This window comes from Microcaecilia unicolor, chromosome 2, assembly GCF_901765095.1.
Source record: "Microcaecilia unicolor chromosome 2, aMicUni1.1, whole genome shotgun sequence".
Classification (NCBI taxonomy): Eukaryota; Metazoa; Chordata; class Amphibia; order Gymnophiona; family Siphonopidae; genus Microcaecilia; species Microcaecilia unicolor.
Genome location: NC_044032.1, coordinates 55,104,729 through 55,129,665, shown reverse-complemented (window position 1 = coordinate 55,129,665; position 24,937 = coordinate 55,104,729). Strand labels below are relative to the sequence as shown.

At 40.9% G+C, this 24,937-nt stretch overlaps 1 protein-coding gene across 1 annotated transcript in view; it reads right to left on the bottom strand.

The window, feature by feature from the left end:
• Positions 1-24,937, bottom strand: part of DCC (DCC netrin 1 receptor) — a 1,295,383-nt gene that overhangs the window by 911,518 nt on the left and 358,928 nt on the right. The window contains exon 5 of the mRNA XM_030191909.1: positions 23,060-23,196. Within this exon, the coding sequence (XP_030047769.1) occupies positions 23,060-23,196 (137 nt within the window). The remainder of the gene's footprint in view (positions 1-23,059; positions 23,197-24,937) is intronic.

The window sequence follows — 24,937 nt, the reverse complement described above, 5'->3', positions numbered from 1 at the left end:
CAATGAACTGCCAACCAGGGAAACCCGGTTCAAATCCCACTGCTGATGCTTGTGGTCTTGGCCAAATCACTTAGGGGCCCTTTCATTAAACGATGTGAAACACTGTCAGTGCGTTTTAATCCTGCACTTTTTATTTTTAACTTTTTTTTCTTTTTATGGGCATATCATGGTGGAAAATGGGCAGGGAATAGCATGGAAGCCTAGGCCAGCTAGTGTATATCCATTAATATGTGCCAACTGGATAACACTGACTTAACATGGGAGCACTTAACACTTCCTAAATAGGAGGTGGTAAGTGTTCCCGCATTAATATTTTTGCATGTTTTGCACTCTAATGGGAAAATTAGCATGGGACCTACAGGAAGAAGTACATATGTACATAAGTGTTGCCATACTGGGACAGACCAAAGGCCCATCAAGCCCAACATCCTGTTTCCAACAGTGGCCAATCCAGGTCACAAATACCTGGCAAGATCCCAAAAAAAGTACAAAACATTTTATACTGCTTATCCCCAAAATAGTGGATTTTCCCCAAGTCCATTTAATAATGGTCTATGGACTTTTCCTTGATTTTCCCCAAGTCCATTTAATAATGGTCTATGGACTTTTCCTTTAGGAAGCTGTCCAAACCTTTTTAAAACTCCGCTAAGCTAACAGCCTTTACCACATTCTCTGGTAGCCCTTTTTTTTCCTTTAAATTGTGAGCCCTCCAGAAACAGACATATACGTACTGTACCTAAATATTTATGAAACCTACAAGCCTGAATGTTATTGAGGTGATGTTCAGTCAGATACAGTAGGCATTTTTCCCATTCCTGGAGGGTTCAGCATTTAAAATAAAAGAGTTATGGGTAATATATGAACCTGGGTGCCCTGGTTTACAGTCCACTGCACTGACTGACAGTAGCACTGGGAGCAATTATAGTGTTTTTGGTTTTGTTTTTATTTGTTTCTACTGCCCTGTCTGATTTCATAGTTCTTTTCTGTTTTCTCTCCAAATTGTAAACCGCGATGATTTATACTGAATAAACATAAGCATAAGAAATTTCAATGAAAATATCCTCACACCTAGTAACTTGATGTGATATATCCACTCTTCATCAAACATCTGATAAAAAGTGAAAACAAGGAGGATAAAGCCTCTGTGTGTCCAAACCTTATATAGCTCACACTGGTCTACAGTCCAATCATTGGCATAAAAAAACCTCTATAAAGTCATTTTTATCAATAAAGCACCTGCACATTCAAATGTCTTAAATTTCACTTGAATTAAAGAGCATAGAAGTTTGTACTCAACTTTCACTGAAGAAAGCCCATTTGCTGAACTTCACCACTATATCTGATGGTGGCCAGCTTATCATTACACCGTTTAAGGGACTAGCGGAATAATATTCAGGAAAGAAACACGACATGGTCAAAACTATGTATCCAAAAACTCTTCAAACTAACAGTACATCAAAGATTTGAAAGCACGGCAGGCATTCCTGCCCAACGCTCAGAGCTACACCTCTATGTATATATAGTATGCCACTCATAGAAGGAACCAATCAATGTTCAAACTAGTATCTCATGAACTGCAATCAGCTTTAGAAAAAATGATACCATGCAATTCTGTTATTCAAACGTGGAGGAGTGGAGGAGTGGCCAGGGTAGTGGACTTTGGTCCTGAGGAAGTGAGTTCAATTCCCATTTCAGGCACAGGCAACTCCTTGTGACTCTGGGCAAGTCACTTAACCCTCCATTACACCATGTAAGCTGCATTGAGCCTGCCATGAGTGGGAAAGCGCGGGGTACAAATAAAAAAAAATAGGTTCAGGAAATTGCAAGATAAAGTCCAACATTGTTCTGTTTGAAGTAACTGCTTCCTCCTATCTCCACCTCTTTTTAAAGGTGGAATCCATTCCAGGATTGTACATTTTAATGCAATAAAATCATGATTGAATCTTTTGCAATGTGCTGACAATGGCAGATTTTTTGAGTAACAATAGTACTCTTATTTTCCAACATCCATGTCTCCAAAGGTCAAGACTTTTGGCCAACATATTCTTTTGCATGGGCAAACTGATACATCCATTAATTTCATCATAAGAGATCTGGATGATGGGCAAAGTGCATATAATACATGTTCTATTTGTCCAGTGATGTGGTCTTTGACTAAGTTTTTAAATCCTAGAGATGGTAAAGTTTATAAGCTAAGATGGAAAACTACTTGGTCTGCATCATTTGTTGTTTACTTATGTCTCAAATATTTAATACTAGTAAAAAAGCCCCGTTTCTGATGCAAATGAAACGGGGGCTAGCAAGGTTTTCTTCTGTGTGCATGTGGGAGTGTGTGTGTCTCTGCCCTCTGCCCTCTCTCCCCTCCCCCCCTCTGAGTCCTTCACTGTTACAGAGAGAGCGATTTGATTTCGTGCTTTGCTGTGTTTTTTCCTTCACTGTTTGTGTTACAGAGAGAGCGAGGGCGGGGCAGACATTCATGGGGAAACTGGATATCTCTCCCCCTTCACACTTCCGGCTGGAGGCTTCATAGAACGTTGGTGGTGCCTTTTATATATAGAGATATAATGTTCCACTTACTAACAGCTGTTTTCTACCTTGACTGTTTGCAGATCATCGCCTCTCTGTTTCTTCGTAACATTAGTGTATGGCCATTAATACAAAAAAAGTTGCCCTTCTTGTGCATTCACAGGTAAGTATACATTTATGAACTCAAGTGCTACTATTCTGTACATTTACTCATACAAGAGGTGCATAAAACTTTAGAATTGCTCTTTATATAATTAACTAGTAAAAATGGCCCGTTTCTGGCGCCGATGAAACGGGCGCTAGCGGGTACGGGAATCCCTTCCCCTCCCCTTATGGTACCTGTTCCGTCGGCCCAGGAAAGAAAGAGCCCCCTCTTTCCTCCCGTAGCGGTGGCTTCCTTGCTGCATCGTGTGGGAGTCCGGCTCTCGGCGTTTCAAAATGGCCGCCGAGAGTTGAAGTCTCGCGAGGCAGGTTGAACTCTCAGCGGCCATTTTGAAATGCCAAGAGCTGGACTCCCACACGATGCAGCAAGGAAGACACCACTACGGGAGGAAAGAGGGGGCTCTTTCTTTCCTGGGCTGACGGAACAGGTACCTCTAGACCACCAGGGAGACACGCGTAAGGGGAGGGGAGGTGACGGGGGGGAGGGAGGTTGGTGAGGTTAAGCGTATGCTACCGTGGGCGGGGCAGTAAGTTGTAAGGGGCGGGGCTATGTGGCAAAAGGGGCCGGGTTCATGTGCACGGCGGCGGCTGGGATTTGTTGGAAGGGGAGAAGTAGGGAAACACGCTCCGCGTGTTTCCCTACTGCTCCCCGTGCGTTAATTTGTTTTCGTGTTCCGCCCTTGATGTCATCACGTGTGACGCAAGGGTGGGGCATGAAGATGTGGTGGCTTCACCACCATGAAACCACGAACCGGTGTGTGAGTGACTTCAGTGACGTCAGTGTCCTCAGAACGTTGAGGCTGCGTTTTATTATAGTAGATGTTCATATATAAATTATTCAGATAATTTTAAATTAGCATAAAGTAGAAATACTAAAAAATGTCTGTGTATTTTGCAACTATAAATATTGGTAGATATGGATAGATACATATGCATCAGTTTGATGATGGAATCCTGCAAAACAGGCATATTTATCAGGGAAAAATATGCAAGAAATCAATTAATCAAATAGTTTCCCTTAGGCAAATACAGACAATGGATGGAACATTAGTAAAGGACTTGTAAATCTCCTCTCACAGACTCAGTCATCAATGGACAGGAAAGAAAATAGTGACAGTATACATAATAAAAAATGACTGTAAATAAGAAAAGCAAGTAAGAAGAGCAAAGAGTGGATCAAGAAAGGATGGCAGTGACAATAAATTCATGAGATACTCTTTTAAACCAAAGGGAACTATGTGAAAAATAAATGGGAAGCAAAGAACTTCGATGTTCGGAATGTCATCGTAAATGACAGATGCAGCAAGAGAGAGCATGAGTACAATAGAAGGAGATAGGTTAATCACAGTGCTGCAGGTATAAACCTTTCATAACACTACTGGTTATGATGAAAATACAGATGTGGAGAAATTCTTCCCTGCAATTTCTGGTCGCTCAGGCAGTATCCCTTTTTTAATGAGTATGTTAGAGCATTAGGGTTCTAGAAGAGCCAACTTCTCATTATATGTGTTGGATTATTTGTAGTAAATAATTAGCAGATTTTAGTACACACAGCTTCAGCTTTAGAAATGTTAATTTCTTTCTTCATCTCTCTCTCATTCACCCCAGAATAATTCACTGCTGAGTCACTTTAAAGTTGAAGTAACAAAACATCTATTTACTCACAGTTTGTAGTTAGATTATAATCAGACAGGCTTATATATACATATTACTATACATTTGTCTTATCAGCTCCTTCCATGTGCTTAGATGGTAATGGATGCTCACACCACCATAGATCCTCTCAGGTTAGGAGAGATCATGAGCTCCATGTGCTCCATGTGCTGCATGTGCTGCATCTAACCCCCACAGGAAGTTGCATAGCTGTGTGACCTCTCTAAGTAATTCACATCAGAGGTCACAGAGTAATCACAGAGAAATAATAGGTGACAGGCAATGCATGTAAAATACAATTACATTCCAACAATATGCTCATCCTATGGCACATGGCGAGTGTTTCTATATATGAGCACCAATATATAAGCACTTAGATGGTACCTATATGATCCTATTCTATAAAGAACTATAGGCATCTCCTATGTAGAATACTAGCATAACCAGGTATATTCTGTGACAATCAGCTTTGAAATGCTTGTCATGTGAGAAAGTTAAGGGTACAAGTTAGGGTTAACTTCCATTCCTTAAGCATAAGGAAATGTAAAGCATATGTTTCTTTGAGAAAGCTGGACTGCATTTCCCAGCAGGCAGTAGGGCTGGAGTTGGAAGAAACAGGTGCTTGAGGAACTTGTGAGGTTAATGGTTAGTGCAGTGGGCTGAGAACCTTGGGAATTGGGTTGGATTCCCACTGCAGCTTCTTGTGACCCTGGGGCTAGTCATTTAACCCTCCATTGCCCCAGGTATAAACTTAGATTGTGAGCCCACTAGGGACAGAACAAATACCTGTATATAGTATATGTAAACCTCTATGGTTGTACCCACAGAAAGGCGATATTTCAAATTCATGACCCCCAATTATCAAGCTCCCAGGTGCTAAATTACTAACTCTGCTCATGCTGTGAGAGAAAGTTTTAAAATGGGGTTTGAGGAAAGTTTCAAGTTTATTGAGCACTTGCTATCCTGTCTATCAGCAATGCCAACTAAGCGGCTTACAGACTAAAAAAGAGGAAAGAGGAGGAGGAATAGAGAGAAGGACTAAACGACAAGCAGAGGAAGGAGGGAGAACTATATTGCCACGATAGTAAAGAGGAGGAAGGGAGGGGGAGCACTCTCAAAACCTTACGGTGCCAGGGCCTACCCATAGGGTATTAGAGACGTTGAAAAGCCTCTAAAAGAAGGAGAGTCTTTAATTCAATCGTAAACAGTTCCAGGGAGGTTTTAGACCTTAGGTGCTGTGGAAGCCGATTCCAGAGCTGTGGGCCTTGAAAAGAAAAAAAAAACAGCATTTTGGATTCTAGCATAAACAATATCTTGAAAGGTAGGGGTAGTCAACTGGAAGATGGATTTTCCCAAGAGATTGGGTAGTTAGCCACTGTAGCAAGGTTCCCTCTCCTTGCTTGGTCTCCACAATAAATAAGTGGGAGCCTGGGGAAGAAGGGATCTACCTGAAGCAGGCTGCCATTTCAGCTGCATAAGGCGCTTAAACGGTCCTTTTACTTAAGTGCACTGAAAATGGCCTGCGATAGTGTAGGTGTGGGTTTTGGGCATGCGCAGAATCATTTTTCAGTGCACCTGTTAAAAAAGACCTTTTTAAACTTTTTGCCAAAAATGGACGTGCACCAAAATGAAATTTGCTGCGCTTCCATTTTAGATCTGAGACTTTACCACCAGCCATTGATCTAGTGGTAAAGACTCACATGGTAACCAGGCAGTAATGATCTATGTGTGTCAAATGCCACTTGGCGCGTGTAGCTGACCTTAAATTCTGCGACTGATTTAATTCATTCAATTCTCTTCCAGCTTCTAGAGAAAATATTTTGAGTTCCTTAAAGGGCATTGTTATCAATGTGGGCTACTGTCAAGATGTGTTATTTCACCACTGAGCTGAACCATTTTGGCATAGGTCCCATTTTATGCAATGAGATCTAGGGCCTCTTTTATCAAGCTCTGCTAGCAGTTCCCACGTGACAATGCCGACGGAGCCCAATCAAAGTGAATGGGCTTTGTCAATATTTCCGCACCCAGAGCCGCTAGAATGGCTTGATAAAAAAGGTCCCTAGTTATTAACAACTGGAGTTAAGAGTAAAATAGCATGTTGTAACGGTAGCCTACGCTCATAACTACTATCACCATGATAGGTAATATCTCCAAATGGAGCCTTATTTTTATGTCAGGGTATCGAGGGCATAATCCCAACTCTCATATTTCATCTATCCTTCCAAATGATAAGTACCTCCATATGTCTACTTCAGATGCTATTACTACTATTGGGATTAATTCAAGTAATGTTCAAAAAAAAACATATATCCAATTTTTAATAGACTGATGCAAGGTTAAAGTGAAAAACATGAGTCAGACCCTCTTTAAAATTAAACTGAATGGTCTCTTAAAAATATATAGTATTTAGCTAACAGAATGGCAAAAATATTTTGTGTACATTTTACAAAGGGATAAAAGAGATAAATCTCAATGAAATCATCATACTGTTTAGAGAACTAACCATGAAAATTGGTCCCCAAACACAGCAAATTAACATGTAATTTAGAGAACTCTATATCGCATGCAGGTGCTTGTTATTCATAAGCTGGTATAAATCATCTTTTACTTTAAAGTAGTTTCTTAATGACCTCACTAAGCTCTGACCTCCAAAACTGATAAACATGGGGCTGAACAAACAATAAAAATTGGCCTACAAACAGTAATTATTTTTATATACTGTTAGTTTACTAAACTACGATCAGATCATTGTATCTCAAGAAAGGTACAGCAGAATTAGAAAAAGGTTCAAAGAAGGGTGATCAAAATGATTAAGAGGATGGAACTCCTTTCATATGAAGAAGAACTAAAGAGGTTAGGGTTCTTCAGCTTGGAAAAGAGACAGCTGAGGGGGGGGGGGAGATATAATAGAGGTGTACAAAATCTTGAGTTGTGTAGAATGGGCTTTTACTCTTTCAAAAAGTGCAAAGATTAAGCTACACTCAATGAAGTTACATGGTAATACTTTTAAAACAAATAGGAGGAAATATTTTTTTTCACTAAACAAATAGTTAAGCTCTGGAACTCATTACTAAAGGATGTGGTAATAGCGGTTAGCCCATAGTCCTGTTATTGAAATAGAAATGGGGAAAGCCACTACTTGTCCCCATGAATCTTGCTACGGTTTGGGATTCTGTCACGTACTTCCAACCTGGATTGGCCACTGTTGGAAGCAGGATACTGGGCTAGACGGAGCTATTGTTATGCTCTTGTCATGAAATATTTACACATGTAAATAATAATATTTCCACATTTAAATATTTACATTTACATATGTATATCATATAAATGTTGGAAACCTACCCCCTAATATTCAAAAGCATTTAACCATGTAGGATTGGTACCTGGCCAGTTAAATGCCTCATAACCAGCTATCTGGCGATATTCAGCAGGAAATAGTTGGCTATCTCCCACTAAATATCACCAGTTAGTGGTTAGAGGATAGCCGGTTATATCAGGCAGTATAACTGGCTAGCTGCTGATTTTCAGCCCCACTTTAGTGGCTATTTTTGGCTGGGTGAAAACATGGGATATCTTTGGCCGATTTGGACATAACCGGCTAAGTCTGAATATCGACTTAGCCGGTTAAGTTCAACCTGGCCACAAATAATCCAGATATTCAATGCTGGACACTGGAAACAGCCCAGCATTGAATATCTGGGTTTAGTGCTGACACTGCTAGGAAGTTCTAAATTAATCTCGCTAATCAGCATCCATATCAGTTTCCATCGGATCATGTCACCCAGCTGTGAGAATGCAACAGCCTGCTTGTCCTTGGAGAACTGGGGTTAATTGGAGCTAATTGATACTAACTTTCAGTTGCATGTATAATAGGACATAGTCACTATTCTAGAAATTATCACACAAAAGCTATAGTATATAACTGCAATGGAGTGTGCACATGGAAGAGGCATAGGTGGGTCTGTTGTGCCTAGCACCTATGCACTGAGGGGTCTTTTTACAAAGGTACGCTGAAAAATGGCTTGCGGTAGTGTAGGCGTGGGTTTTGGCTGCGCGCCGATCTATCTTTCAGCACGCCTGTGAAAAAGGCCTTTTTTGTCGAAAATGGATGTACGGCAAAATCAAAATTGCCGCACATCCATTTTGGGTCTGAAACCTTACCACAGCCAGCCATTGACCTAGCGGTAAAGAATCCAGGCGGTAATGACCCACGCACATCAAATGCCACTTGACGCACGTCTGAAAAAATATATTTTTCAGACGCACGTATCAGACGTGCGCCAAAAAGGAAATCACTGCAAGAGGAACGCGGTAGTTGGGCGGTAACTCCATTTTTGCATGCATTGGGTGTGCATAGACGCTTACACGGTTTAGTAAAAGGACCCCTACATGTGTACTTGCCAATATAGAATTCACCCTTAGAGCACATGATCTTAATTCCTAAATTTCAGTGACCTATTCAGAACTACCCCCATACTTTAAAGTAGTCTTCAACTCTGCCCCAGCTTCACCCAAACTATGACCCCAGGAATTCTCCTGTACAGTTTGCATAAAGGAAGGTACTTCCGATGCACCTGCTGTTAACATAAATATAAACTCCTGCATATTTGTACAGGATAAACCATATTTTAAATTTATAAAACAAAAATTCCACTGAAAAATGTTTGACACTATACTGAGAAGTTAAAAAATACCTCAAGTGCTATATATAATATAACTCACTATAAAGTGGGACACCATCAGTTTCATTAAACTGACACAGTAATATTCAAAGACATGTATGAGCGTTGAACCATGTGGCAACTAAATTTAAAAGTGAACAACTCAAATCATGTGTCCATAAAGTGTTTCAATTGTGCCTGAAACAATATCATGGAATAATCATTTAAAAAATTGCTTCACTTAGCTTATGATTTTTTCCCCTATTTTGGAAATGGAAATAAACAATGGGGATTAAGAACAATTACTCTCTTAATCCCTCATGTAAAACCCTGTGAAAACAAATTTTTTAAATCTGTGCATCCTCTAATCCTCTAAGTGGTGTGGATTACCAGATATAAAATATCGACTTTCCAAAATAACCGTTTATGGAGGGATTCTATATATGGCGCTCAAAGTTGTGTGCCGGAGTTACAGAATTTGGTCTAATTGCACCTGACTTGGGCATCAGCATTTACATCTGGTTTCAGCAATTCTAGCACCCAAAAGGTAGGTGCGGGACGCTAATCTATGTAAGGTGTGTGCCCTTTAAAGAGTAGCACCTAGTGCCACATTTTTGGCACCCATGTTTCGGTATGTGACCTCCCCATGTCAGTGTCACTATTTATGCATAGAGATGCTTCTAAATTAATCTCCTTAGGTAGTTAAAGGGCAATTCTATAATATAGATGCCTGTATTTACATACCCCCTGTGCATGCAAATGCCTAGAATGCTAACAGGTGTGTAAACATAGTAGATGGCGGCAGAAAAAGACGTGCACGGTCCATCCAGTCTGCCCAAGAAGATAAATTCATATGTGCTACTTTTTTATTTGTACTGTCCTCTTCAGTGCACAGACCGTATAAGTCTGCCCAGCACTATCCTCGCCTCCCAACTACCAGTCCCGCCTCCCACCACCAGCTCTGGCACAGACCATATAAGTCTGCCCAGCACTATCCCTGCCTCCCACCACCGGCTCTGGCACAGACCGTATAAGTCTGCCCAGCACTATCCCCACCGCCCAACCACCAGCCCCGGCACAGATCGTATAAGTCTGCCCAGCTCTAGCCCCGCCTCCCAACCACCAGCTCATCCTTTATAGTGTGTATATGTACACATATGCACAAAAGTGTCAGCAGGGGTAATATTTATTTAGATTTTGCTCACACCTTTTTCAGCAGTAGCTCAAGGTGAGTTACATTTGGGTACTTGATATTTTTCTGTCCCAGGAGGGCTCCCAATCTAAATTTGTAGCTGAGGCAAAGGAGGGTTAAGTGACTTGCCCAAGATCACAAGGAGCAGCAGTGAAATTTGAACTGGCCACCTCTGGATTGGATTGCAAGACTGGTGCTCTAACCACTAGGCCACTCCTCCACTCCAATAATAGTATGGGTCCTTGAAGAACTCCACAGTATAAAGGATGAGTATCTGAGGTAACTTGTAAATAGATCACTTTAAAAATCCGATAGATAGAAATGAAGACAACCAAGTCAATACAGTCCCTGAGATCCCCAGAGAAGGTAATTGAGAGATCAGTAATGAGGGCTGAGCTAAATCAAAGGCAGCTGATAAATCTAATGAAACTACCAGGACTATACTATGTTTGCCTAAATGCGAGTGGATTTTGCTTAACAGAGCCCTGAGGACTGTCTCAGTAATACAGTGTAATCTAAAGGGCTAGTGTCTTTTCAGTGAAGGATGTAAGCTGTTCAAATACAATGTTTTCTAAGTTTTTGATAAGAAACATAAGTTAGAGACTGGGCGATAATGAGCAGGTATTGAAGGACTGAATGATGTTTTTTTTCAGGATTGGGCGGACAATGGCAATTTTCCAAAGTACTGGTAACTGACCAATAGTAAGATTATGGTTTACGATCAATAACACAGGAGAAAAATGTAAGTTAGTGACCTTCAACCAAGACTAGGGGAAAAGATCAAGTGGTCAATATGTTTGTTTATGTGTTCTTTTATTTTTATCTCACCTTTATCCAAAGTGGGCAACAACACAGCATACATAATAATAAAAAATCAATAGTACAGCCTACTAATCAATACAATAACATTAGTCTCACCCTAATACCGCAGTAAAAAGGAAACCAACACGCATTATTAATCAGCAGGATGGCCCAACAGATAGCATTTCAACACCTGCTTAAATAACGCAATATTTTGTTGTGATTTCAAAGAGAGAGGCAATTTGTTCCATGCCTGAGGTCCAGACACAGAGAGAGTACCAGTTCTAGTGAGTTGTAATCACAAACACTTCAAATCTGGTATTAAAAGTAAACCAGCATCCACTGAGTGCAACGGCCTTGATGGTACATAGCGCTGGAGAGCAGTATGTAAATAACAAGGAGAGTAATGATATAAACCCTGATGAACCAGTAATACCAAACTGAATTTAATCCACTGTGCCACGGGTAGCCAGCCCAGTTGTCACAACACAGGTGATATATGTCAGTTTAAGAAGTAGGAAGAGCTTTTCAAAGTGACTCTATGGTTTGCGTATGGAAGGGTGACCATGTTGACAATCCAGTAAATTAAATGTCTGGTTCTTGGGACTAAAAACAGGGGGTATTTCCAGATCTGTCAGTGTTTGGGAAAGGCTGAACTGAAAGAGGTGGAAAATATTTCTGCAAGTCAGAAATTTTTGACAGAAAGAACTGAGATAAAACCCAAGGTGGTGGTTTAATATTGGTAAAATTGTTCCAAGGATTTAAGGATTGATGGAATAAAGTATACATATCTTTAGAGACATTAACAGTATTCTTCAGTCTATTAGTAAAATATGGACATTTGGCCTCTTTCAACTTAAAGTTATAGTCTCAATACAATCTCTTACATTCCTGCAGATCTACTGGATTTCTAGATTTCCTCCACGTATTGCCTCCACAAGAGACGCAACCCAGGATGGTACCAGAGGTGCCCCTTTCCTGCTGTACCTTGATGAAAATGAACAGGGGCCAGTTGATCAAGAATATCAGACTGTGTAGCGTGCTTAGAATGAGTCTGAGAGTCAAGGGATTGGGTTTCAAAATCAGCTGGAAGAGAGAATAAAGATGGAAGTATACAAGTTGGGTCAATAATTGAAAGTTGCCTGGCCCAATACCTGGAGTTCATGGTGCCAGGGAAAGGGTGTGGAAGAGAAAACTGAAAATGTATCATTAAATGGTCAGACCAAGAAAGCAAAATTGAGGAAAAGTCAGTAGGAACATTTTTCTGGTTCATGATTTTTTTTTTATTGAATTCATAAGACTTTTTCTACACAGGTTCTATTTAGAGAATATAGCATTAACTTGTCAGAGAGGATATTACTACTTTGCTATGCAATGTGATAGTCTATTTAATGGTATAATAGTAAAGGCTGCAATTACAGCTCCTGGGATACTTAATGCTCAGAAAGTTTCCAGATTTCCTGAAATTTTGCAAGTCTATTATTTTTCAATTGCAGTGGTTTCATATTTTGTATCAAACATAATATATTCCAGATAGTGTTTAAGAAGGAGCAGGCTTTCTATTTGCTAAGGATGAGTTTCATACCCAAGGAGAGTACAATATCTATCATTTTCTTATTACAGGTTGAAACACCTTACATAACTGTTAGTTGTGTCAAAATAATAAAATAAAATGAATGCTCACATTCGATATTAATCGCAGGATAATCAAAACCATTTAACTGGCCAGGGAGGGCACCTGACCGGCTATCTTGGTTGAAGATGAGCATTTAGTGGCTAGCTGGATGACTGGTTATGTCACGTGATATAGCCAGTCAGAGCCGATATTCAGCGTCTGACTGGCTATGTTTGATGAACAAATGTGGCCGCAGCAATAGGTAGAATATCTTTGGCCAGGTCCAGCACGAGTTTAAGTTCAAACCGACCAAAAATAAACCAGACATTACTACTACTACTACTATTTAACATTTCTAAAGTGCCACGAGGGTTACGCAGCGTTGTACAATTTAACATAGAAGGACAGTCCCTGCTCAAAGAGCTTACAATCTAAAGGACACGTGAATAGTCAGTCAGATAGGGGCAGTCAAATTGGGGCAGTCTGGATTTCCTGAAAGGTAAGAGTTAGGTGCCGAACGCAGCATTCAATGCCGGTAATCAGAAATGGCCCAACATTGAATGTCCAGATTCAGCACTGGCCACTGAGGTTAGCCAGACTAATTTCCACGGTCTGAATATTAGGCCCTAAATATATTCTTATGTATCAATATTTAAACACCGCAGTCGGGGTTTCTTGTACGAGCTTTCTGCGGTATTTAAACACATACTTGAATATTCATTGCCAGCTGATAACCAGCTATTGATGCAATATGGGGTGCTTTTAGTAAATCACGTTAAGCACTTATGTGCACTTAATGCAGGAAAAAAAAATTTACCACAAAATGCGTTAGTGTTTTGCAGTAAAGAACAAGGCACACCCATTAAGGGGGGCTGCCCACAACTGGGCTGAAGGCCAGCGAAGACAGGGGGGGAGGGAGGAGATAGAGGAGGAGGAAGAGAGGAGGAGTGAGAAGTGAGAGGGGCACGAGGGAGGCATTTCGAATCAGGAGGCAGGAGAGGAGCAGAGTTTGTGTGGAAAGTTATAATGTTGATATTAATGTGGGGCTTGCAAGCTAGCAGCCTTATAATAAGCAAGCAACGTGGGCACAGCTTGTCACCTGGCTTAGACGGCCGGGGGGGGGGGGGGACTAGAGCGTGGCCTTGTAAAATGTGGTAGGCGCCTCCTTTCAACGGGAGGCACCCAAATGACAACAGGAGCCACAGAGGCTTGGGACGGCTGGCCCTGTGGCTCAGAAGATGAAACTACGTTTAAGAGCTGTGTCTGTGTACCCGGGTAGAAATGTAGCCAAATGTTTATTTGAAGATGTAATGTATGGCGTTTAATTTGTAATGTTCAATGTTCCTGGCTGCGGCCAAAATAAATCCAAATCGAACGAAGACATGGCGTACAGTCTAATATTGCAGGGGGGGCAAGGGATGGTATGTCTGAGTGTGTGCCGAATGCCCACGTTGTGTATATGTCAGTGTGAGCTAATCACATGTTGTCTTTTTTTTTTTTTTTTTTTGTTATCCAACTAATGCATTCAAATCAATGTGCACTAACTGGATAATGCAGGGTTAACATGGAATCACTTGGGCTTACCACTTACTCTTTAGAGATAACCGCCGGCCCAATGCGGGCACCGGAGGTAGTCCCGCCCCAAATGCGCACCATTTCTGGGGGGAAAAGAAAACCCCTGGAAATGGCTTGCATGACGATAACCCAGTGGTAATCGGCGCTGCATGGTTATTAATATTAGCATTTGTATAGCGCTACCAGACTCACACAGTGCTGAACATCTGACATAAAAAGACAGTCCCTGCTCAAAAGAGCTTACAATCTAAAAATACAGACAGACAAGACAGTTACGGGTGAGGGAACTACTGGGTGAGAAGGAAGGAAGGAAGGGACAAGGGAGGGCAACTGAGTAATGACTAGGAGTAAAATGCAGGAGTGAAAAGGTGGGTTTTCAGCATAGATTTGAAAACAGGTAGAGATGGAACTAGACGTATAGGTTCAGGAAGTCTATTCCAGGCATAAGGTGCCGCAAGAGAAAAGGAATTAAGCCTGGAGTTAGCAGTAGAGAAGGGGGACGACAAGAGAGATTTGTCCAGTGAGCGGAGTTCACAGGGAGGAATGTAGGGAGAGATGAGAGTGGAGAGGTAATGGGGGGCAGCAGAGTGGATGCATTTAAAGGTCAGTAAGAGAAGTTTAAACTGTGTCCGGAAGTGGACAGGGAGCCAATGAAGTGACTTGAGGAGTGGGCTAGTGTGGGTATAACGATTCTGGCGGAAAATAAGTTGTGCCGCAGAATTCTGAACAGATTGGAGAGGAGAGAGATGGCTGAGCGGAAGACCAGTGAGTAGTAAATTGCAATAGTCCAAGCGAGAGGCGACAAGGGTGTGGACAAGAGTTCTGGTAGCGTATTCAGAAAGGAAGGGGCAAATTTTGCTAATGTTGTAGATAAAGAAACGACAGGTTTTGGCAATCTGCTGAATATGTGCAGAGAAGGAGAGAGAAGAATCAAAGATGACTCCAAGGTTACGAGCCGAGGAGACAGGGAGGATGTGAGAGCCTGGTTACCATCAGGTTAGCGCAGGAGCCCTTATTGCCACTTTAATGGGTGTCGGTAAGGGCTCCCTGTCGCATGGCCATGCGGTAAGAGTTCTCCCCGCCGCCAGCGCAAGGCCTTTTGTCCTGCAAATTGGTAAAAGGGCCCCTTAGTACCTTCTAAATAGGAAGCAGCATTAATATTTTTGCAGGTCTCACGTGCTAATGGAAAATGCAGGATCTGAAGAAATAAAAAAAAGTAAAAAGCCCCATTTGGGGGCCAGTTTAGGAGTGGACTTACCATGCAGGAAAGTCCTGTGTTAATACATATTAAGTCCATTTTTTAGCACATCCTAGTAAAAGGGCTCCCACATCAGCACCATTATCCGTCTAACTCAGGACAATATTTTTGCTATGCCGTGCCATGAATATCACTGGTCTCTGGGTAAATTTTGCCTCCACCTCAGACCTCCCTGACACTATCCAGATAGCTAAATAAGATGACAAGCAGTCCTCTTTTACCTAAAATACACCAAAACATGGAGAAAAAAGACCTTGGCTACAAACCAAGCCCTTGAGCCTTCAGCTCAGGAATAACAGCTATTATTGGTCAGAAAAAAACTTCACTATTGACAGATATATCAGGATACAAAGGGCTGCGTTGACATCACTCCGGAACAGAAACAAATAATGTAGCCTAGGGGCATAGCCAAACACCCAATTTTGGGTGGGCCTGGGCCCAAGATGGGTGGGCAGAAGAACCTCGCCCCATCCCACAGGTGATTTGGTCTCTCCTTGTCTCGCCTACATGCCATATGGTCTCTAAAACATCCTCCCTCTCCCGTATACCTTTTAAATAGCAGATTTTCACCAGCATTGAGCAGCAACTAATACACACTGCTCAGGTTGGCCCCACACCCTTTCCTCTGATGCAAGTTCCTGTTTCTGCCTAGGTAGAAATACATCAGAGGGAAGGCTGTGGGGCCGGTGCGAGCAGTATGTATGTCACTGCTCACTGCAGGCGAAGATCTGCTACTTACAAGGTATGCAGGAGGGACACTTGTTGGGAGTTTTCGGCTGGTGGGGCTTGGGGATCCCTGCCAGCCACATCATAGGTATGCTGCTACTGGGTGGGCCTGAACCCAAAGTGGGTGGGCCTGGGCCCACCCAAGCCCACCCTTGGCTACGCCACTGATGTAGCCATACAGTTCAAAGCAATCATGCCAAACTTAGTTCAAATCAGGCTGTACTTATCTTCAAACGTTCATAAGCCAAATAGTCCAAAAATGTGCAGCTGCTTCTTATCCAAACCCGACAAGGAATCCCTGTTTTGTTACAGCAACTTCAGGGGATAACCTCCTGTTCTCAGCTGTTATACTCGAGCTGTAAGCTCAAGGGCTTGGTCTGTAGCTGATATCTTTTTTTCTCCACTGGTTTGGTGTATCATAGGTGAAGGAGGAATGCTTGTCATTTTATTTAGAAATTTTCCAGGGTTTGATATTCTAGTAATAAATGTCTAGTTCAAGTGATGATTAGCCTTTGGACTATCCAGATAGCACCAGGGCAGTCTGTAATGATTTTCAGTGACATTAACTGGATTATTCCACTGAAAATCCATGGATGGCTCTGCCAGTGTTATATATTCCTTATTTTTTGAACAATCATATGCTCTTATTTTATCACTAAGAACATAAGAATAGCCATGATAATAAATGGCCCAGCGTGCACCTAAAAAAAGGTGCCCACATTACCGCAAGCCAGATTTACTACATACCCAGGACTTAGGTTGAAAGTTACTGTGTGCAGTAGTTCAAATGTAGAAAACTCCTCAAACTAAGTTATAACATCCTGGAAATATCTTATGGTTCTATAGGAAAGTGGGCATTGATATTGACCTGCATCCAGTTGAAAGTGCTTTAATTGTTACTGCTGACCTGTTTGTTATCAAATGTCAGAACAAGGAGAAGGAAACTGCAGAAATGCGAGAGAAGGAACACACAGCAGAAGTGGCCCGAAAGAGAAGATATCCATGGATTATCACAGCCACATTAAATATAAAACTTTTATAGCCATGTAATACCTCTCTAACAGAGAACAGACTATAACGACACTGAATATTCATAGTTTAAATGTATCCACAGTCCTTTGCTTTTATGCAAGCAGAAATATAAATGTATCTGACAGCATCTCTTTGGAGGAATTGCATACATTTTTTTAACTGTTAGATCATCTTTTTATCTTAAATCCGTACTTTACAGCACTCAGTTTTGATCTAGCATTGCTTACTTTTGTAACTTTTTTGTATATTACGGAGGTCAGAATGCATATAATACTATTAAAACCTGATGTGGAAATCTCCTTTGACCTAATTCAGAACTGTGAACATGTGATTTGAATCTTCTTGAGCATTCATTTTGTATCTGACTTTTAATTTTTTGTACAGTTGTCTTAACTTGATTGAGTTCTTGTCAGGAGGTGATACCATGTAGAGAACCAACAAAAGAATTTTCTAATATAATACAATATAATACAATTTGGTTCTTATATGCTGCAAATACCACAAGAAGGATTCAGTGCGGGTTACAAAAGAAGCAACTAGACATTTCTAGAAATCACCATATAATGAAACATTAATTCTCATTCAGCCCTCAAATATTTCTGAAATTTATAAGAGTTCAGTTACTTTCAAAAAGCATGAAATCACTTGGAAAATTGTTCAGGTACAAAACGTTTACGGCACCTTTTAAAAGCCATGCTAAAACGTGGCCTGTTCTATCCACAGCTTAAAATGGCACCATTTTCCATTGTTCCTATTAATGGGCATGTGCTAATTTCCCCATTAGCACAAGAGCCCGTACTGCCACCTATTTTGTAGGCAGAAAGGTCTCATGTACTAATGAGCTAATAGGTTAGCACACAGCGATATATCTGCGCTAAACGATTATCTCAGTACATGCCTACTCTCCACCCCACAGACATACCCCGGCACTAAAAAATTAATTATATTTTTTAGCACATGGGTAGCATGGTATGATCCCAAAACTATCATGGGATGTCTGAGCATGCCCCGTGGTAGTGCTTTTTAACCTGCGGTAAGCACATATTAGTACAACGTGCAGGACGTCAGACTCACAGAACAAAGCCTTGCAGATCAGCTTTCCACCTCCAAACACGTCCCTCTGAGCTAAAAAAATAAAACCTATTTTTTTGTGTGTGAGTAGCGCACATAGATTCCAACACTACAGTGGGGACAATTATAACAATCCAATCTAAGAAGAGCACAAAAATATGCATTGGCTAGTAAGATCAAGAGGGTAATTCTATAAAGGGGGCATCTATTTGGAGCCTATTCTATAAAATGTTAGCATAGCAGTGCAAACACGTGGACTATTTTAGATGTGACCACTCAGACCATCCACACACACAAGGATTGACTCAGGCTGCACATACTGCAGCGGGACATGTTTATCCACTCCTACCCTAGCTGAGATAATATTTAACCATCTCTCTGACCTCACGTGTAACTTTCTTCAAATCAATCACCTTACTTTCTAATTCTTCCTACTTTCTTACTCATCTATATGTTACAACTTTGCCTTACCCTTCACTACCAATTATAATGTTCTAGTACATATTCAAGCATATTTTCAAAGCACTTTGGGAGGCTAAGTGCTTTGAAAATGAGCTTGACTGTGTTGTCATTGCAAGTAGTATACCATGCCATACTTTGTATTGTTGTTCGAATATTTTTACTGCTCTAATTGCCTATTGTTCATGTTTGATCTGTTCTTACTGTATACCGCCTTGAGTGAATTCCTTCAAAAAGGCGGTAAATAAATCCTAATAAATAAATAGAGGAGGTAAAAATGCTCATTCTTAGAGGGTTAAAAAACACGCATAAGCTATAGTAGTCCATAATTTATACACATAGCTGGGTGCCCCTCCCAGACTGTGCCCAGACTCCACCCAACTGTATGCCAGTCTTCCAACTGCTTGCCATCACATTCAGATGCAATTTTACAGAATAGAATCTTGCTGGAATATGGGCATTTATGCCTATATGTGAACCCACATACACACGTATATATGCAAGTGTTCCGGTCATTAACTTAGGCATTCACACCATCCCCATAAATCTTTCTAGTCACCAACTCTATAAATACTATCTCATAACATGATAATAAGAACAGCAATAATAATAATACTAACTGAGTCAATACAATATGTGAATGGCAAATCTTGACTTCAGCATTATTAACTTTCATTTCTATTATAACATATCTTCAATATAACAAACTATCGGTGTTTAGCAGTTATATCTATGACTAGATAGTATCATTCTACTCAATGCCTTCATAAATAACAACATCACATATCATCGACCATACTGAAGATCCCGCTATATCACCCCTCTCCCTTCCCCTCCCCAACAGTTATAAAACATAATAACCAACAACGCATTAACATCACCCACCCAACAAAGCTGTGACATCCCTCTCTTCATCTTTGAAGCAGCTTCTAAATTCCAAATAATCAAACCCTGTTTTTTTATAGCAGTGAAGGGTGGAGGGCTAATGTGACCTCTCTGCTGGTGCCCCAAAACTGCCATGACCTTTTCTTCCTGATCAGTCCTTGTACTAGCCTAACAATTCACTTTTTTAGTCCCTCCTAGTGCCCAAGCCTTTCTGCCCTTTTACCCAACCCTAACTAAAAGCTAATTCCCAGATGAACTGAGGGAAGGGAAAGGGGACTTATATACCGCCTTTCTGAGGTTTTTGCAACTACAGTCAAAGCAGTTTACATATATTCAGGTACTTATTTTGTACCAGGGGCAATGGAGAGTTAAGTGACTTGCCCAGAGTCACAAGGAGCTGCAGTGGGAATTGAACTCAGTTCCCCAAGATCAAAGTCCACTCAGCTAAGGTATGACCCCTTCCTGCAGTCAGATGTCATGCTATTTTATGTCTTTTTCTGGCACCCTCCTTATAGGGAATGTGACTTAATATACCACCTTTCTATGCTTTTTTACAACTACATTCAAAGTAGTTTACATAGTACATACAGGTACTTATTTGTACCTGAGGCAATATAGGGTTAGGGGGTCCTTTTACTAAGGTGCGCCGAAAAGTGGCCTGCACTGGTGCAGCTTCATGTATTGGACGTGTGCAGGTTCATTTTTCAGCGCACCTGCAAAAAAAGATATTTTTTTTTGCCAAAAATGGATGTGTGGCAAAATGAAAATTGGCACACATCCATTTTGGGCCTGAGATCTTACTGCCACCCATTGAATTAGCGGTAAGGTCTCATGCGTTAACCGGGCGGTAATCATCAGTGCGTATACACTGCTGATTACTGCCCAGTTAGCACCACGCAGTTGAAAATAAAAAATGTTTTCGAACACACATAAAAAATGGAATTACCGCCCGAGGCTTACAGTAGCTGGGTGGTAGTACTATATTGAAGTGCATAGGCGCCTATGTAAAAGGGCACCTAAGTGACTTACCCAGAGTCATAAGGAGCCAGGGCCACCGAGAGACTGGGCCAGGCCCGGGACAAGGCCGGCCCCGGGGCCCCACCACCTGAGGTCGTCGGGCCCCTCTCCACCTGCCACTGGGCCCTCTCTCCACTCCGGGCCCTCTGCACTGACCTTAAGCGCCTCACCTTCGAAAGCGCAGCAACAAGCAGCGGCAGACCACTCCTTCCTTCCATGTCCTGCCCTCATGGAAGTTACATCAGGCGAGGGTGGGACACGGAAGGAAGGAGTGGTCTGTCGCTGCTTGCTGCGCTTTCAAAGGTGAGGCGCTTAAGTTCAACGCCAGGGAGCGACGGAGGGCGGGCGGGCCGGACTGCGGCAGTGGCGCTGCCCCCCCCCCCATGGAGGCCCGGGCCCGGGGAATTTTGTCCCCCCCTCTCAGCAGCCCTGCAAGGAGCTATAGTGAGAATTGAACCCAGGTCCCCAGGACCAAAGTCTACTGTACCAAACCCAAAATGTTTAGCCAGATATTGTGATGCACTAAGCATATGATTTTAAGCCTGAAATTGGCATCTTCCAAGAGCCTATGATGCTCTTTAAACAAATGTGTTATTTCCCTTTCAGTACATTGGAGCTACCTTCTACACCAACTTTGATCTTCCTCTGCTCATCATTCATAATCCATGGCATAAGGAATTGCAATAATCAATCCAAGTTAATAAAAATAAATGAATGAACATAACAAGGTCTTATGCCTTAGAAATAATCAAAGATAATGTATTAGCCAGAAATGATGAAAACAGCACCTTACCACCTGTGAGGTAAACGAGTATCAAATTTCACCCCACGTGAATATTTTTTTACTTATTTATTTAGCCTGCACAATCTAAGCATTCTTGGCGGGTTACAATTAAAAATATACATAGTAGAATTTTAAAACACTCCGTAACACAAACAATGTTATATTCAAACAATAATTAATTTCAGTACAGCCAGCCCCCTCCAGACTGTATAACATTGCCACTTCCTCCCTAATGTTCATAGTCAAATGCATTTTTCTTCAGCTTAATAAGTTTATATCATGAAACAAAATTCATCCAGCTCATATTCCTTTGCCCTGGCTATATTCCTGCTCAAACAAAAAAGTTTTCAACCCTTTTTTAAATGCATTCATTTTCTGTATTACTCTCAATTGCAAAAGCAAAGTATTCCATAATATTTGCTCTATTACCTTAAAAACTGATTTCCGATATTCTTATAGTCTAATAACGTGAAAGAATAGTACTTCCAACCAAGACCTGGAAACAGATCTTAGCACTCTGGGCAGTTGATAAATTCTCAGCATTCTAAAGAACTTTAAAAAACAAAGGTAACATTTTGTACTTTATTTTTTGCTTAATCGTGAGCCAATGTAATATTTTTAAAACTGGAGAACTATGGGTATATCATAAACAACCGGTTAGTACTCTGGCTGTAGCATTCTGTGCTACTTGAAAAGCCTTGAGGGAACTTCTACATAATCCAATAAGATCTTTAAAATAATCAAAACATGACAAAACAGTATTTTGGATCACAAGTGTAAAATTCGAAGGAGAAAGATCTCTGTCTCTTCATTCTTTTAAATTTTCATAAAAACAGTACTAAAAATTATCTTCGCTTGCACTCTAATTGTTAAAGCTAAATCCAAAAGTACTCCCAAGTTTCGAATTTCATTCACAATTGGAATGCTTAAATCATCCATCGCAAAGTATTGGGGAATTCTTCAGATAAATGGCTAGACAGTAATATGAAAGTCATTAGAGTGAATGTATTGAAGCCACCTTCATATTTAGGGGTCCTTTCACGAAGACGCGCTAGCATTTTTAGCACGCGATAAAAATAAGCATACGCTAAATGCTAGAGATGCTCATATATTCTTATGGGCGTCTCTAGTGTTTAGCACACACTAAAATGCTAGCATACCTTTCTAAAAGGACCCCTTAGTTTCTTTAACATTAAAACATAAGTTTTAAAAGGTATTTCTATGACCATTAACTAAACAAGTTTTAGAACAAAGTGTATCATTATAATGCAAAACAGATAGAGGGAAACGTACTTATAATGTATATTTTGCAAACCTTTTCTAAACAAGCTAAATTGGTCTAGTACATTCCTTCCTAAACAAAAGGTTTCTGGATGAAACAAAATGTATCTATAATCTAAACATACTAATACGCACTCTTCTAGAAAAAAAAATAAAACTATGATTGAACAGCAGCATTTCTAATACATCTTCTCAATTGTTTTAGCATACTGTGAATTGTCAACAAAGAAAGTCGGACAAATACAGGACCTCAGGACTGAAGTTCAAAAAGAACCTTTCTAATCTAGTAGATCAGAATGTGGGCTATTTATGAGTGTGACTCTTCGGCACATCAGTGTAGAATATTAAACTGTGTACTTACCCATTACAGAGAGGTCTGCTGATGCACTGCTATTCTCCGTCATGTAAGTGACCACACAAGTGTATGTTCCAGTGTCGTCATCTGTCACATTGGATATAAGCAAGTTACTGCCACCCAGCAAAGAATATTTTCTGGACCTTTAAATGAACAATACAATGTTTTGAAGAAGGCAATTATCTCAGTAAACGTTAGAGCACCTGTAAATGGTACTTCAGTGCTAACTAATAACAGCAGTTATGAAAATCTTAGACTTTTTTTGCTTGTGTGTATCCATTCACACTCTCTTACTCTCTCTTTTTTTATTACACAATATCCATGTCCCCCAGTTACACATATATTTAAATCCCCTTTCAAATCTTGTTTATTGTTATCATTTATTAAAACTTAGTATACCACTCTTTAAGAGAACAAATCAAAATGGTTTTATAAGTGCATTCACTCTACCGCTCCCCAGTACCTCTCCACTCTTGTCTCTCCCTATGCCCCTCCTCGGGTATTCCGTTCTGTGATTAAATCTCTCTTGTCTGTCCCCTTCTCCTCTACTGCTAATTCCAGACTCCGTTCCTTTTATCTCACTGCGCTTCACGCCTGGAATAGACTTCCCAAGCCTGTATGTCTAGCCCCTTCCTTGGCCGTTTTCAAATCCAGGCTAAAAGCCCACCTCTCTGATGCTGCATTTGACTCCTAACCACTACTCACTTTCCCTGTACCCTTTTATCCCCACCTCTTTAATTCCCTTACCATTTAGTTGATCTGTCTGTTTGCCTGTCCTATTTAGATTGTGAGCTCTTTGAGCAGGGACTGTCTTTTTCATGTTTGGTGTACAGCGCTGCGTATGCCTTGTAGCGCTATAGAAGTGATAAGTAGTAGTAGTAGTAGTTTACACAACATATACGGAACCCTTTTGCCTGTATCCTCTCACTCGTGAATGATTGTTCTCTTATACATCTACCTTAGCATATATGTGATCCTTTCTCTCTCATGCACAAATGAAGTGCTTTTATAGAATTACCCCCTTATGCATTATAGAATACTAACATAACTCAGCATTGGTATACCTTACATTTGATGCCCACAGTTGCACAAGCTATAGACCTGATGCAACTGTGGGTGCCCAGATATGGTAAGGGCACCCGTAACTTACAGTAACCTGTAACATACATGTGTAAGTGGGAGCCTCGTCCATGTCTTTCCCATGCTTTACCAAAGTTTGTACCCCTCTTGCAGTCACATGGTGTAGCACTTACACATGCCCTTATTAAATAGTGTTTAGGGACTTATGTGCCAAAGTGCTACATCACTTTTCATTTATGCACACATAAAGGTGTGCAATTATGAGCTCCTAGTTATAGAACTTCCTTCTTATTGCCTGACTTTACTTTGTCCAGTGATCACTAATTTTCTTTTCTGTTTTCTGTCACCTAGAGGGCAATTTTAAAGCTTTTACCGAAGTGATCTAAGCAGGAGGTGATGAAAGTGTGAATAAGGGTTTTGGTAGTGTATTCAGAATGAAAAGAACACATTTTGGTGATGTTATTGAGAACGAAATGTGTTGAATATGTACAGAGAAAAATGAGAGGAGTCAAAGATGACCCCAGGATTATTAGCAGAGGAGACAGGAAGGATGACAAGTGTTATCCACAGAAACAGAGAATGGTGGAAGAAGAGAGGTGAGTTGAGGGGGAGAGATCTAAAGCTCAGTTTTGGCCATGTTCAGGAAAAGCCCCACTGAAAATTTCTCATACCCCTCAGAGTGTGCAAAAGCTCATGTTGGTCATAACCTGGGTACTTTCATCCCACTCAAAAAGTGGGTAGTCACATGAGAGAGAGAGAGATCAGCAAAGAGAAAAATTACGTAGAAACATAAAGACAGATAAA